The sequence below is a fragment of the Aulonocara stuartgranti genome (assembly GCF_965226115.1).
Source record: "Aulonocara stuartgranti genome assembly, chromosome: 14".
Lineage (NCBI taxonomy): Eukaryota > Metazoa > Chordata > Actinopteri > Cichliformes > Cichlidae > Aulonocara > Aulonocara stuartgranti.
The window spans coordinates 37,104,934-37,122,045 of record NC_138950.1 but is presented as its reverse complement, the minus strand read 5'-3'; the positions used below and the strand labels follow the sequence as shown (position 1 = coordinate 37,122,045).

Below are 17,112 nucleotides of genomic sequence, written 5' to 3'. Positions count from 1 at the left end.
CCATCAGTGAGAACTTTGAAGATGAAATGAGGCTGGGTCTTCCAACATGACAATGATCCAAAACACACCGCCCGGGCAACAAAGGAGTGGCTCCGTAAGAAGCATTTGAAAGTCCTGGAGTGGCCTAGCCAGTCTCCAGACCTCAACCCCATAGAAAATCTGTGGCGGGAGTTGAAAGTCCGTGTTGCTCGGCGACAGCCCCAAAATATCACTGTTCTCGAGAAGATCTGCATGGAGGAATGGGCCAAAATACCAGCTACTGTGTGTGCAAACCTGGTAAAGACCTATAGTAAACGTTTGACCTCTCTTATTGCCAACAAAGGTTATGTTACAAAGTATTGAGTTGTATTTTTGTTATTGACCAAATACTTATTTTCCACCCTGATTTACGAATAAATTCTTTACAAATCCTACCATGTGGATTCATGGATTTTTTTTTTCACATTCTGTCTCTCACAGTTGAAGTGTACCTCTGGTGCAAATTACTGACCTCTGTCATCATTTTAGGTGGGGGAACTTGCACAGTCGGTGGCTGACTAAATACTTTTTTGCCCCACTGTACAAGCGCGCTCACACTCACAGGTGTACACACAGGTGCTCACACACACAAACTACACCCTTTTTTACTCCTACCTACCTCAAAGCACACTGTACGCTGTCGATATTACGTGCTGCACAATAATGTTCAATATTTAGCATTTACTGTTATATTCACATAGATCATCGCGATGATGTTGTTTATTATGTTGCTCTTTTTCTTTGCTTGTTTTCCTCTTTTTTCTTTCTCAACAGGTGATCCAGGTGATTGATATACGTATTTTTTGTCTGTTTGTTTTGTTTGTTTTTGGTTTTTGTGGATTTGAACCCAGGCCCTTCTTGCTGTGAGGCAGCAGCACTAACCATCACACCACCAAGCTGTCAGTCAAGGGTTTGCAAAACTAGGAAAGCTATGATTACAAGGCTTGATGCAGGCTTTTCTGTACGTTTTTGTCCTTGACAGGTTAAAACAATAAATAGCTATAGCATACAGGTGGTGTGGGTGTAGTTGTCTGCCTCTTAAAACTCCAGTGATTTTATTGCAGTTTGACATCTAATGTGATCTTGTGAATTTCGTGAGTCCAGGCAACTAACCACTCTTACTAGATTGTATCCTGTCATCTCAACAAGAACAAATTCAGTTGCTGAATTTCATGCAGATGCTACATGTTCTAATTATGTTCACCATAGAAACATGAAATTACTTAGTTCAAATTACAAGTTTGAATCTTGTACATGTAGCAACCACCCAATTTAATTTTTTTGAGTGTACCTTGCGATTTAAAGTGGAGTTGGAGTGATACAAATACAACTATATTTCCGCCATCTTCCAAGAGTTAACAAAATCAGAGTACTAAACCTAAATTCTGGAGTGGGCGCCAGATCTCACTGTCAACAGAGCAATAACAATCACATGTGGCCCAGCAGTCACTTTACTGCTGGAAATATTTAGACAGTTATTAACTGTGTAAAGAGTGTGTGGACATCTTGTCAGAAAACTCAAGGTTTAGTTACCATATATTTGTCAAATTCTCTGCTTTCTTCTTCCTTTTTCTTCTTTGTGACTTACATAGATGATTGACATTTAACTCAGTGAAACGACACCCATCTGGATTGTGATCTAAGTTCATTTATTGTAGGCTAGTGACTCCGTCTCAGTCATGACAGGTGTCTACATTTTGACAGAATGTCCACATAGTCCACCACTGCCAATCCTGCAGTCTTCTTATAAAAGTTAAATATATTGATTGAAAGAATGAACAATAAAGATAAACACCCCCAAAACACCTAAGCAGGGTTCAAAGACACATAAATCATAAACATTATACAAGCTGCTTCCAACACATCCCAAAGGAGAAGAAACTAAAATCCACTGAACTTTTATTTTCATGAAAAACATTTTGAGACAAGTTTTGTTTTTGCACAGTTTAATAATCAGTACCAAACTGTGACATTCATTCTAATGGTTTATTTGGTCCTCTCAGATTTCAAATTATTATTATACAACAAAGAAGAGAAAGCAAAAAAAAACCCTGTCGCCAAGCAGAGATGTGAACTCAAATCCAGAGGACTGAACATGGAAAGAAATGTTAGAGTATTTTTTTAGTCTTTATTAAACACCAGAGGGATTAACAGAGCAGATCATGGGAATGGAGACAAAAGTCTAAGCCACGGTCAGAAGAGTCGAGGTATTGCTCTGAGAAGCAAAGTTTTTGGTGTGAATATGGAGCAGACATTGTGAGGGAATCTTCCAGCTTATGAGAGTGGTGGGTCCAACCAGGAGGAAAGCAACCAGTTTGTGAGAAGTAAGAAATGAGTGCAGGCGGGAGTGTGCTGGAGTCTGGTGCCATTTTTCTTTCTTTTAGTATATTTTCTTGCCGCCTATTATATCCTATAGGTGCTCTGGTAATAGAATAATGAGTTATTCACATCACTTTTCAGTGGTTTTTATCTTGTGTCGAATTGTTAGAAATTATATCTCTTAATGACTGCATCCAGCTTCCTTTCCTGTGCTTTAAGGGTTTGAATTAATTAAAAATTATTCTAAAATGCAAATGATGTATAAAGTGTGTGATGATAATAATGTCTGAAATGTGACGAGCCATGAATAATCCAGTAGAACGTCATTAACACCCCCATTAAAATTGGCATTATTAAGAGGTTAGGGCACACCACTGATGCCCACTGTTGTTTATCAATGGTTTTTCACATTTATGGTGTTTTGGCTTGAATTCCTGTCAAAAGAAAAACAGCAGGCAGCACAATGGAAATGAAGTGCTTAAACTAGTCTTTTATAGAGATTAGCCATACAATGACCTGCTCATCATCGTGTTTGCTGTCTGGAAATATCTAAATCTGCATTTTAAAAAGAGCAACACTTATGAATCATACATGAGGATAGACATCGGCGACTTGGGAATTAATGCTGAACTGCTGAATGTATTACAGTGCTGTGTTGTGCTGTGCTATATCTGCAGAATGATTATATGTGAGCTTGTGTCTTATCATAAGGTTTGTCTTGAAAATCTACATACTGCTGTCGCGTCTGTAAGTTCAACACCAAACTTATTGCTGCATCTCTGGCAGGCCTAAGGACTTTGGGCAGCTGATCTCAGCTTTGAATTCTATGGATTTTGCAGCCTAGGTGCTTCACATTTCTCAGGGTTATGTCTAGCCTGGCAGCTGGTGCTTACCTCACTGAAAGATGACTCAAGAACACGGTCCTGAATGTCCTCAACAGATTTATTGCCATTTCTGTACCTGTCATGGTCCTCTGTTCTCATTGGTCTGGCCTGCCATTTCTGCCTTTCCCCCCTCCTCAAGCTCTTTTTCCCTTTGCTATCTGTGTGTGTTCTGGTGTTCTCGTCTTTGTGCTGCGTCTGGACTTTGAGGGGTTTTCCCCATTCTGGGCTGCACACACCTACCTTTGATGATCTCATCAGGAGCCACTATTTAGGAGAGTGGCTGAGCTTCAATTGACGCTGGGGCAGTAGTCTCACGTATTTCCAAATTCTCCACCATCATACCAGTCCCCAAAAGACCAGACATATCCACCCTAAACGACTTCAGGCCAGTGGCACTCATACCAGTTGTCATGAAGTGCCTAGAACAACTGGTTCTCATGCACATCTACCACATGGTCCCAGACACTGTCGATCCCCTCCAGTTTGCTATCAGTGGAATGAAGTGGTAGCAATAGCCCTGCACCACACTCTGCAACATCTGGTAAGCAGTGTTGAGGAGTAACAGAATACATGTACCGCCGTTACGTATTTAAAATACAAAATATGAGTAACTGTATTCCGTTACAGTTACCGTTTAAAAAGGTGACATTCAGAATACAGTTACTTTGTTGAAATAAAGGGATTACTCGGCGGTCTTTTCCTGTTTCATATGTTAGGCTGTCCCCTCTCTATTTTTGGTAAATCCACGCTGGTGGAAACCCAAACAAAACACGCATTAAGAGGCTCTAATGCCTGTGTCTCAATCTCGCGGCCCATGTCACCTCTACTTGCATAATGATCTGAATAAATATTTTAAAAATTATTGTTCATGGGCAGTGTAGCCCAGTTGTAAGTAAGCTATTAAGACTCGACTGTACACTGTGTTCATGTTTATAAGCTCCGTTGGAGCAGCCTTTCAACGCCTCTCTCTGTCTCTCGCTGGCAAAGTTGACCCAGACAACAAAGCAAAGCTAGTTTTTGGCTACGAGCCCGACACGAACCCGACGTATTAGCCAGAGGTCCCTTTACTACGGCCGCAGACCTGTTTTATATATGCGCGGAATAGTTTTGTGTACAAGATCGCTGCAAAAAGTGCAGCCTTACCTAATGTCCACCTACTGTTACTCATTTTATATTAAGATTTAAAAATGTAGCTGGTATTGGTATGATGAGTGACCTTCAGTAAAAGTAATAAATCACACAGCAATAGTACATTCATGGAGTCGTGGGGTGACCGTGGTTCAGGGGGTTGGGATGCTCATTTTGTAACCGGAAGTTTGCCGGTTCGATCCCCTGCTCTGTCTTGGTCGTTGTGTCCTTGGGCAACACACTTCACCTACTGGTGTTGGCCAGAGGGGCCGATGGTGCGATATGGCAGCCTCGCTTCTGTCAGCCTGCCTCAGGGCAGCTGTGGCTATAACTGTCGCTTACCTCCACCAGTGTGTGAGAGTGAATGAATAGTGGAATTGTAAAGTGCTTTGAGGGTCTCAAAAAATGCTATATAAATACAATCCATTATTATTGTAAAAAGCTTGATAATATATTAAGTATTCAGAATACGTGACTCTAATTGAGTAACGTCAAGGAATACGTTCCAAAATACATTTTGGGGCATGTAATCTGTAGTGGAATACATTTTAAAAGTAACCTTCCCAACACTGCTGGTAAGTAGCAGAACTTATGTTAGGATGCTTTTCCTGGAATAAAAGCTCTCCAGAGAGTGATCCGTACAGCAGAACGCTGCTGCAGGATTGCTCTCCCCCCGCTTCAGGACACCTACACCAGGAGATGCCGGACTAGAGCAGCGCAGATACTGAAGGACCCGTCCCATCCTGGCAACAAACTGTTCCAACTTCTGCAATCTGGTAGAAGGTTCCGCATCTTCCGGGCAAGGACAGAGAGACTCAAGAGGAGCTTCTATCCCCAAGCCATCCGTGCCCTAAACACACACACCCGCCCTCTCACATCATCTATAATTGACTGAGACAGGACTCTCTTCCAGACACTCTAAACCAAGGCACAATGTACATTTCAATTCCTTTAACTTTAAATATGTTTATATTGTCTATCCTGTAAAATAGTCAGATGTCTATTCATATTAATGTACAGAATTCACCTGCTTGCTGCTACTACTGCACATTCACCCAGTGTATATACTATATGTCTGTATATATATATATATAATGTTCTTCCTCTACACCCCCCCCCCCCAATTTTTGCACATGTCGAGGAGCGTGTCAGGCTACATTTCACTGTGTGTTATACTTGTATAACTATGCATGTGACAAATAAAGAACCTTGAACCTTGAATATAGTTCTGCCTTCAATACCATCCCTCTGGGGAAGCTGATCAAGAAGCTGACAGACCTCGGCGTCCCCACAGGACCTTGGTAAACAACAGTCTTTTCTACGGAGAGGTGAATGACATCATCATCAACACAGCTAAGAGCAAAGAAGTTATGCTGGACTTCAGGAAAAATCCTCCCCATCTGCAGCCTCTTATCATCAAAGGAACCAATCCCCTCAGGTTACACCACAGGTTACACCAGACCTGAACTAGACTCTTAACACCACAGCCACAGTGAAAAAAGCCCAGCAAAGGTTCTGTTTCATTAGGCTGCTCAGGAAAGCCAGCCTGAACCATTGCCCTCTCACCCAAGACCTACAGAGGACCGGTAGACAACATTGTCACCACAAACATCACTGTCTGATATGGGAACACCACACAGGCAAATAGGAAGGCTCCTCAAAGAGTCATAAAGACTGCGCAGAGCATCATAGGGACAAATCCATCCATGGACTCTATATACACAGAGCACTGCTGGAAACGAGCAGAGGGAATTATCAGGGACTCACTCCATCCAGATCACTCTCTGTTCTGACACAAGAACTGCAAATACAACCTAAGACACAGCAGAGCGGACAGCATCATCACTCACAGAACAAGATTTTTCAATAACTTCTTCCCCGTCACAGTCAGACTGATGGCAAACAAAAACCACTGAACAATATGCAATAATAACCTCACACTACATCACTCTACTTGTCAGAAATGTGCATATCCTAACTGTACAATATGTGCAATATAATCAGACTCCTGTGTAGATATTGCTACTCCTCTTGTAAAGGGGGTAGAATTTATTATTTATAATTTACAAATTTGTATTAGCATTGTATTGTCTTGTTTATGTATGTCTATTTTTTCTAACATGCTTACTATGACAGAGAGCTCCATTGTGCCTTGACTGCTGGTTTATGCACAAGTGCCAAATAAAGAACCCTGAACCTTGACCCTTGATAAAAAAGAAGCTAGATTTCTACTTTACTTTTTTTTACTTGGCCTCAGCAGGCATGGTCATCTTGTTATATAGAACACCGGGTTTGTGACAGCAAACCTATTATAGGTTTACAGCAAATGCATCCTGCGATAGAAGATGTGTCAGATCATACTACTACTTCAGCTAGGGCTTTTTTTATCTAACTCATAATTTCTGTTGTTGTCATGTACGGTCGTGTGGCAAGCAGTGGTTGGACCCAAATGCAGGACTCGGAAACAAGGGTGTAAACTAAGGGAGGCAGCTTTCTGCTGTAACAGAATATGTGAAAAGTGTTAAAGATACATGATTTTTTTTCTGTTGTGAATACAACTAAATGAAAAGGAATATGTCATTTTAATGCATTTTTAACCCATTATGCTTTTATAGTACATTTATTACACTTAAATATTTATCCTGATACATTATACTAGATTCATCTTTACATTGTGACTCATCATAGACACTTGGTGTGCAGTCTTCTTTTGGTTGCTTCCTTTAGGGCGTCACCAGCAGGTCATCTGACTCCTTCTCACCCTCTCCCTAACATCCTCCTTTGTCACAGTAATCCTCTGCATGGCATCCTTCACTACATCCATGAACCCTGTCTGTGGTCTTCTTTTTCTCCTGGCTCACATTTAACACTGTTTGCCTAATATAGCCACTATCCTTCCTCTGTATAGGTCCAGACCCCTTCATCCTTTCATCTCTAACTTTGTCTCCAAGGCACTCAAACTGTGCTGTCCCTCTGATAAACACATTTGTAATCTTGTGACTCTTGCCATTCTTGTCACTCCCAACAAAAATCTTAAAAAGCTCCAGCTCTGCCTCCTGTCTTTTTATGCAACGATCTCCAAAACAAACTTCATAAAAGTTCTGAATACTATCTTGAAAATCTTCGTGTTCATTCTTACAGCTATACTACAGTCATAAATCATCCCCGACACTCATGTCCACCCATGCCACTTTGCCTATACTTTCTTCGTTGTATAGCTTGTGCACTATATTGCTTTGGTTGGTTGAACCCTGGTATTTAAACTGGTCCACCTTCACTACCTCTGGCCACTGCATCTTCACATCTGTCACCTGTCTCCCTCTTACACAAATGTTGTCTTGCTTCTACTAATTTTAATTCTCCTCTCTCCAGTTCCTGTCACGGCGGGGTGCGCCGATGTGTATGGAAACAGGACCCAAAAGCAGATGAAGACGAGGAGTTGTAAGTTTAAACAGAAAAGTGATCCTTTATTAGATGACGGCAGGGGTTAACCAGGAACCTAAAGCAAACTGACAAAAAAAACACTAAGAAACAAAAACTATGACATACTATGACAAAGACTGTAACTATGACTATGGTGGAAAAACAGGCGAAGACTATGACTATGACTGAGGTGGGAAAAACAGACGACCCGACAATGACATGCAGAAAACAGAGGGCTTAAATACATACATGAGGTGATCAGGGGAAGTGGAGACACATGGGGGAACAGCTGACTGACATAAACCTAAATGACAGGACCAGGAGGAGGAAAGCTAAATACAATGAACAAAGAACACATGACACTGTCAGAATAAAACAGGAAACACTAAAACTAGACATGACAACACAAACTTAACAGACTTAGTACTTAATACAAGAACCCAAAACATAGAAAACCAAGAGAACAATAATAAATAACAGCTTAAACTAAAGCTAGATAGGAAATGACACAAAAACTAATCACATATCAAAATGAGACAAATACAAAAATGAACTCAGAGCGCTGGGTCAGAGACCCAGCCTGTGCCAGTTCCATGCTTTATTCCACCAACTCCCTACTCTCACTACTGATCACAGTGTCATCTATTAATGTCATCATCCTGACCTAATCTGTCAGTCTATCCATCATAACTGCAAATAAGAACCCTGATGTAATCCCATATTTACCTTCAACCAATCTGTTACTCCAACCACACTTCACCAGTGTCTTGCCCTACTTACACGTCTTGTATCAACCTCACATACACCCTCATATACCTACCCAAGTTTTTGACTGTACAACTAGGAAAAGTACATACCGTACACAGTCACATTTCCCTTCTTCATCGCATGATCATGGCATGGTACACCTCTCTCCCTCCTACATATGAGAGCCTTCCAGTCACCACCAAAACATCAAAATCCTGGTATCTTCAAGCTGATGAAGTCCTGAAAAGCTGTTTTTATACAACAGAGCAAGAGATCTTTTCTGTGAGCTGTATGGGGACAATATTAATTAACAGAAGGAAATCTTGCCCTCTAAAGAAATTTGCTGTTTCCTAATATCAAGGCATGGGTTATAACCAGCCAGAAGGAACTGCTGAATGGGAAGGAAAAGGCTTTCAGGGAGGGTGACAGGAATAAAAGCTTCACAGAGAACTGAGGGTGAAGATTAAGGAGGGAAATGAATTGTACAGAATCAAACTAGAACATAAGTTGCAATAAGATTGAGTGAAAAAGGTTTGGGCTGCCATGATAAAGATCACAAGCATGAAACAGAAAGGTAATTTGTTACTTATGGTGATCAGAATCTGACATATGGACTGAGCAGTTTTTTGTTTTTATTTTTATTTTTATTTATTGGCTTTCCCCAAACGGCAGCTCAATTCATGTTTAAGTCATTTGTCTTTAGCTATTAAAAAACACTGTCAAACCTAAAATGAGGGCGTGTCCCCAAAGTGAAATAAAACAAAAGAACAAATAATCAGAGTTGCTGTTAAGTAGGTCACACTTAACCTTCCACAGTTCAAAATAGTTTCAGTTACCCCAGCTTTTTTCCAAATTCAATCAAGAGATCTTCTCAGAGTGCTGATGTTTAGCAATATCCACTTCTTTACTGAACCTGTACTTGGCCTCTCTGTAGCAGTCCCTGCCTCCGCTTCTGAACACCTTTCTCTTCTCTAACCACAGCTGTTTGAGTTTAGGAGTAAACCAGGGTTGTCCTCGCAGAAGTGGATATAGGAGGTGACAGTGTCCATAAACTCATTCAAGCACATTTGAAAACAACACAGGTTGACCAAAGTGCTGTACACAGCAAAAAAAAAGAAAAAGAAAAAATAGAAAATGTAAAAAGTAGAACAAACACACACAGTGAATAAAACAAAAACTCACAATTACAAACAAATTTAGTTTTGAGAAATTCAGTTTTTAGAATCTGTTTCTTCAAATTGTATCAAAACCCATTTCTGGTGTATTAACCCATAATACAGAGTTCCTGTAGAGAAAATCCAGTTTGTAATCTAACTAATTACTATTCCTATCGTTAGAACGCCGTTACAGTTACTAACAAGAAAATGCGGTCACGTTACTATTTTTCAACAAACAGACGGTTGAAGCTGTGTTCAGCTTACTGCATCTTATATCAGTTGCACGGAAGTAGCTGTCTACGTAAGTAATCTGGGCGCGACAGCAAGAGAGAGAGAGAAAGACAGCAGAAGAAGAGAGAGTTTTGAGTAGGGATGGGTGTCGTTTAGGTTTTATCCGATACCAGTACCAAACCGGTACTTTTGAAACGGTGCCGGTGCTTAAACGGTGCTTGAACCGGTGCTTAAAGAATCAAGAACACAAACTTTGTCCAAAAACCTCTCATGTTTAGCTGTTTTTTGTAAAAAGATAACAATGTTAGCCTTTTCTGCAGCTATAGGGCATATATGGTATCACTCTTGGTTGGAAGCAGTGCTTAAACAATGGGGGAAAACCACCAACTTTGTCCAAAAACCTCTCATGTTTAGCTGTTTGTCAATTTTTCTTTGGTCATTTTAGCCTTTTTGGCCAGGGTGAAGGGAGTATCTGCCATCAAACACGAAGACAGGCTCATGTAACTACGACGGTGTTTGCTAGTTCACCTTACATCCATTAATGTAATAACGTGGTTAGCCTACTCAACGTAAATTACACACGAACAACATTAAGCTACTCACGCAGAGAAGAACGGCTGCTGCTGCCATCATCATCCGTCATCATTTCTGCTACACTGGCAGAGCTAGGGGCCAGGACTCTACTCTTTGGGTTCATGTTGCTAACTCTGGGTCGATAACAGGCACCACACCCGCAGTAGATGTGCTCGGTTTGAGGTCTCGCAGCAAGCTATCAAATACGGTGCATTTCTCAGCTTTTAAAAAAACGCTATGCGTCGCCAGGTGTTTCATCAGATTCGAGGTGTTACCTCCTTTGCACAGTATCACAGTATCACCTTAAAGCACTTGTTGCTGCTGAGCTTGCATATTTTGCTGTGAAGTACAGCCAGACTTTGACCGCTTTGCCTTGGGCATTTTTAATCTGTAGCTCTGCTCTAAAAGAATGTACGTACCTGGGCCCGCCTACTACGCTTGCAAAGGTAAAATGATTGGCTGGAATCCAAAGTGTATGACATCTCAGTAAAAAAAAAAGCACCGAAATGTGAGCTGCTTTTCGGTCAGAACCGGCACCGGCGACCGGTACCCATCCCTAGTTTTGAGATGTGAGAGATTTGTGACGTTTAGCGTGTTTGGGGTGCGTAGTTAATGTGTTGTCTTGTGTAGTTAGTGTGTAGTGTTGTGGATAGTTTTGTGTTGTGTGTCGGAACAATGAGGTGACTGCTGTCTCCAGGTAGAAACAGGAGTGATACACCTGCTGCTGTCAGACCTGCAGGTATCAGGCTATGATGTTCTCCTTTATAGTGGACAGAAATATTTGGAGTGGCACAAATAATTTGTGTGGCATCTTATTTAATGCAGAACAGCTGATTGTTATGGAAATTATTATTATGTTGAAATGATTAATAAAAAGGTTAAAAGGTAAATGGCTGCAAATAACTTTGTTGTTTGCAGAACTTGTGCATATGATTTTAAAATTGACAATTTATATTTGCATTTAAAGTTATCAAATATGATTCAGTAAACATGTTTGTGGTTGTTACAGTAAAAAATATAACTTTTTTCTACTCAGATTTTATGTTTTGTGTCTGATTTTAGATCAGTTTTGTTAATACAGTATGTCAAAATGAAAACATAACTGTAAATTCAGACATGTTAGGTTGTGCTGAAAAGAATGATACCAAACAAGGCAATGTAAATAGTTTTTAAAGGTGAAATGTAGAGGAAACATCAAAAGTAGTCAAAAGTGTCCAATTATACCCTGGACCCAGAGGGTTAAACATTTTTTTAAAGAAACGCAATAGTTACTTTTCAAGTGATTAATTACTTTTAGAATCTTGTAACTCAGTTACTAACTCAGTTACTTTTTTGAAGAAGTAACTAGTAACTATAATGAATTACTTTTTCAAAGTAACTTGCCCAACACTGTTCAGGACACATCACCTAATATTATAGCGTATAGTTTCAGTTCAGTGTCAGTCTGATCACCTTGGGTAGAATGGCCACATTTGGCCACACCATTACCCCCCGAACCATCTGGCTTAGAACTTAAGCACCAGAGAGTGTGCAGAGCTTACTCGCCAAAAGAAATCTTCACTTTCTCCCATGGGCTTGAATGGTGACCTGCCCAGGGCCGGGAGGACCAATGGCAGGTCCCATGCAGCCACTCGTTTTACTCTGCAAGGCCGTAACCTCCTGACACCACACAGAAACTGTGTCACCCAGAAATGTGCACCAATTCCCTCAAAGCAAAATTGGTATGGCCCGGATCTGGCCCACACAATGTGCTTACACATGGCCCACATACCGCAAAGAATGACGGCCCTTTTGTGGCCAGATCCGGTTTGCCAGAGGTGGCCCACACATGGGCTAGCACAAGGCCAGTTGCAGACACACTGCTGGCCCTGTGCTGGCCCAGAACAGTTTCAGCTCTGGCCCCCGATGACAGCCTAATCTGTATGTAATAACAATATGTGCCGGAACATAAAGTAACATGACAAAACTCTGTTGAGACAGTGAATGGCCTGATTCTTATATAGCGCTTTCCTACTCTCGCAGATTAATCAAAGTGCTCTATACAACATGGCACATTCACCCAATTAAACACTTTCCTCTATACGGAGTGCTTCCTAACTACATTCATACACATTCAGACTCTTGACATGCAGACCGGAGGAGCCAGGGATCGAACCACTAGCCTTCTGATCAGTAGGTGACCTGCTCCACCTCCTGAGCTACAGCCACCCACTGGTAAACATGAGTAAACCCTCACTAGAGTTTGGATAAAGTGTACACTCACAAACCTGTCAAACCTGCATTTGAAACGTTGGCTACCATAGCAGTATAGTATTGCAACATGACATTTGGGTCTTCTAACTAAAATAGGAAAACAGAAACATAAATAGTGCAATCATTGCCAGACCTGGCCCAACATCTGGCTGACATACACCCTGCCATGACACCCTGTCATGGCAGGGTGTCATGGCAGGGTGTATGTCAATCGAGCCAGATGTATGTCAATCGAGCCAGATGTGGCATGCCATCACATAAACAGTGCCATCTACGCCAGTGTAGAATTGCATCCTCGTCCGTGTTGGCAGGTTGAATTTCTTCAGCTGCCTCAAGAAGTATATCCTCTGCTGGGCCTTCTTTATGACAGAGGTGATGGTGGGCTCCCACTTGAGGTCCTGGGTGATGGTGGTACCCAGGAATCGGAATGAATCCACAGTGGTGACACAGAATTCCACAATAATCTCCACTGTCTCCTGTGTATTCAGCACCAGGTTGTTGCGACTTCACCAGGACACCAGACATTCAACCTCCACCTGTAGGCAGACTCATCCCCATCCGAGATGAGTCCGATAACGGAGATGTCATCTGGAAACTTAATTAGCTTGACAGACTGGTGACTGACATCTGGTTGACATACCATGACACCAGTCAGTCAGAAATGCCAGCTCAATGCTGGATCCAGGCCAGACCTGTTTTCTATGAGCCTGGGCCCTCAATACAGTCATGATAAGCCCATATAGCTGCCATGCAACCCTTTAGAGTTGACATGGCTTCAAAAAGACGCTGCTAATACAATGGACAGGTGAGTGATTCCAAACTCCTGCCCTTGTATTCTGCAAGGTATAACGAATCAAGGGTTCAGTCAATTCAAGGTTGGTCAAGAATGACTGATTCCCTTCAGTGGTCACACCCAAAGCTGGAGGAGGCCTCAGGACAGATGGCAAAGCTTCCAGCTGGGCAAAAGGTCTGGTGTCCTTGGAAACTGCCACGTGTCCCTGCTTACCAGGGAAACCAGATCCTTGGCAGCCACCTGAGTGCCACCAAGAGGACCCTGTGATCTGAATGCCTCACCCTGTGAAACAGGGACATTACAGTTGGTGCACATTTCTAGGTGACACAGTTCCTGTGCAGTTTCAGTGGCATCCAATGGATAACTTAAAGTGGATAACAGGTGGTCCGCCATAGAATTAGTTTTGCCTGGGAGATGCATGGTTTTCAGGGAAGCAAAGTGAGAATATGTCCCTGTTAGCAATGTCTAGGCTTCCCTCAAGGCGATCTGGCCCCACCCTGATGGTTTATGTGAAAAACTGCAGAGGTAATAGCCAACAATCTTAACAGGCTAGCTGGCCGACCTAACCAGGCTTTGTACTAGTTAACGTTGTCAAGCTAAACAGCTCCTGTAGCTGGTTACCTCACCTGAAAACTGTAACAGTCACAGAATGCAAGTGGAACCTCCAGCCAATTCACACACCGACATCAGTCAGTGTAGCTGGTGAGGAAGCCAAGTATCAGATAAACAAAGAGAAGTGAAATCGTTTTGCCTACAACAGCCTTACGGTGTGTTCACACCGAACGCGATGGACGCGAATAGAGCGTCAGGTTTACATGTAAAGTCAATGGAAAGGCGCGATGACGCGCGATTGCGGGTCCCGCGAAAATTCGGAAGCAGATTTGCGTCGCGAAAACGCCAAAACGCGTGAAACGCGCGTCAGTGTAGCGCGAAACGCGCGTCAGTGTAGCGCGTCAGGCGCGTTTGACGCGCGAATAAAACCACGCGCGTGAGTTTTTGTGTTGCACTTTGTGCATACGCGCGTTTCGCGTCTACCGCTCGAGTTGGAAAAATCTGAACTCCAGCGTCAAATCGCGCCGCGACAACCAATCAGGAGCCTGGTGACGTGGCTGTTACCTAGGTCAAAGGGGCAGATCCAGCCAAAGCCCTTCATTCTTCATTCAGTATGGAGGAAAAGCTGATCAGCGCCGTGGCTAACCACCCCGAGCTATATGATGCCAGCTCCTATTTCTACCGAGACAGGAATAAAAAGGACCTAGCTTGGAGACACATAAGTGAGGAGATCGGGCAACCTGGTAAGTTCATTCCTTCTTCTTTTTAATTTTCAGACTGACCCGATGAAGCCGTGCAAAAGCTAGCAAGCGCGCCTACTGTCCCGCGATTTTCCCACTGTTGTACAAATACCTTTCCGCTAACCAGATAATGCGTTTATTCAGAGGACATCTGCAGGAGAAAGTGGAAGAGCCTCAGGGACACATATAATAAGGAGAAGAGGTCAGAGAAGGAGAAGAGGAGTGGGTCTGCAGCAGGATCGGGGAGGAGATGGAAGTTCTTCGCGGTCATGGGGTTTCTGGACCCCTTCCTCACCCCGCGGGAGACCAGCGGTAATATGGTGCGGACCGTGGAGAACTTCTCCCCCGAGGACCAGGGACAGCCCGAAGAGGCAGCAGGGGAGTGTCAGTCAGAAGGTATGTTTACAATTAATTAATGTAGGCAGTTAATTTATGCGTGTTGTCATACAGGAATATATTTTGTTTATTAATAAACAGTATAAAGTAGTCCCGCTGTTCATCCGTCACTGCCTCGCCTTTTCGCTGATTTTTTTTATTGCACCGTACAGCTTTCAACGATGCGCATTGCATTCTGCAGCCCAAATGACAAATCTCCTCCGTGTCGTGTCTCCTGCGCTTGCCAAACTTATCATGTTTGGTTTTGATAACCATCACTTCAAATAGAAAAAAACAGCACAAAAACACTCATAACTATGACCCTCATTCGGAAATAGACACCTGCACCGGGAGCGAAAAAGGCGCACGAAAGTGGCGCCGCAGACGGAGAAAAAGCGCTGCATAATACTTTTACGTTTTAAAATCGACAAAGGTTTGCACTTTGAGAATCAACTTGTGAGAACTGTGACTACTGTTCATGTGCTGCAATAAATGGGAGACCACTGTATATAATAATAAGTATATAATAATATAATATTCTCTATGACTATTGTCTTCAACCTGTTAACATTTAATATTGTCTTGATAGAGTCAAGTTATCATGCAGCAGAGTCCTCCCCTGTTGCTTCTCCTGACTCCCCAGTCCCTGGTCCCTCCACTCCTGCTGCTGCACCCACAGGTATGAACATCAAGCACTGATAGCTTTTTACTTGCTTGGATTCCCTTGTGATCACCTTTACTAAATATCTACAACCAATCTGTTCATATCCTGTTTTTTTTTCAATTTTGAAAATGACAATCTAGTAGCAGCCTTCTCATTTCTTTGTGGTGTTTTGTTCTGTTTTTTACAGGCCCACAGAGGAGGAGAGCTCGAAGGCGGTCGAGGGAAGGGTCCCAGGATGGTCCATCGGCGGTGGAGCTGGCTATCCTGGAGTCCCTAAAGAGGCCACGCCCGTCTGCAACAGAGTATTTCCTCCTCGGCCTTGTTCCTGCTCTGGAGAGCATGCCGCCTCAGACACGAGAATTCGTGAAATTCCAAATTCATAAATTAGTTTTTGACAACAGCACAGCTGTGCTAAATTTGGAAACATTGGACCCTAATGATCAGTAGTTTTCTGATGAGGCAGCAGCTCTCCAGGGCAGAAACAATGTTCTTATTCTTCTCCTCCTTCTCCCCTGAGGCTCTTCCACTCCAAGCTGGGTCCTTTTTATTCCTGTCTCTCTGTAAATAGTTAAATTTCATATATTTATGTTGAATCTTTTTATTACTGAATTTATATATTTTATCAAATAAACATTTATAATGACAAATGTCTCTGTTCTACTACACAGCAAATATTGGCACCCGACTTGACACAAGTAGAATTTATTTCATATTATACTAATGACAAAATATACTGATACAGTGGGATGCAAAAGTTTGGGCAACCTTGTTAATAGCCATCATTGTCCTGTACAAATCGTTATTTGTCACAATTTAAATTGTCAGTTAAATACATCATATAGGAGACACACACAGTGATATTTGAGAAGTGAAATGCAGTTCACTGGATTTACAGAAAGTGTGCAATAACTTTACACTAAATAAAGCAGGTGCATATATTGGCAACACATAAAAAGAGAAATAACATAAATATTTAGTGTATATCAATGTGTGTGTCTCCTATATGATATATGTAATTGACATTTTTTACTGTAACCGATTCATACAGGAAAATAATGACTATTAATAAGGTTGCTCAAACTTTTGCATCACACTGGTTATAGGAACATAGTGAAGACAAGTTACTTAAGAGAATAAAGAGAGGTTAGGTTATTTTGGAGTAGAGATCCATTTATTAAGAAAATTTTAAAAAGACAGGAACACTCTTTAGAGGTTTGTGGGTGGCTCTTAAAAGAGCCGTTGTGGGGAAGTCACT

General features: G+C 42.0%; 1 protein-coding gene across 1 annotated transcript; it reads left to right on the top strand.

Moving 5' to 3' along the window:
- The first annotated feature begins 14,459 nt into the window (after positions 1-14,459).
- Positions 14,460-16,310, top strand: LOC309687283 (uncharacterized protein). Its single transcript, XM_082502151.1, has 4 exons — positions 14,460-14,821; positions 14,963-15,214; positions 15,783-15,872; positions 16,045-16,310. The coding sequence occupies exons 1-4, from the start codon at positions 14,692-14,694 to the stop codon at positions 16,302-16,304; spliced, it is 732 nt and encodes a 243-aa protein (XP_082358277.1). The 5' UTR covers positions 14,460-14,691; the 3' UTR covers positions 16,305-16,310.
- Positions 16,311-17,112: the final 802 nt, after the last annotated feature.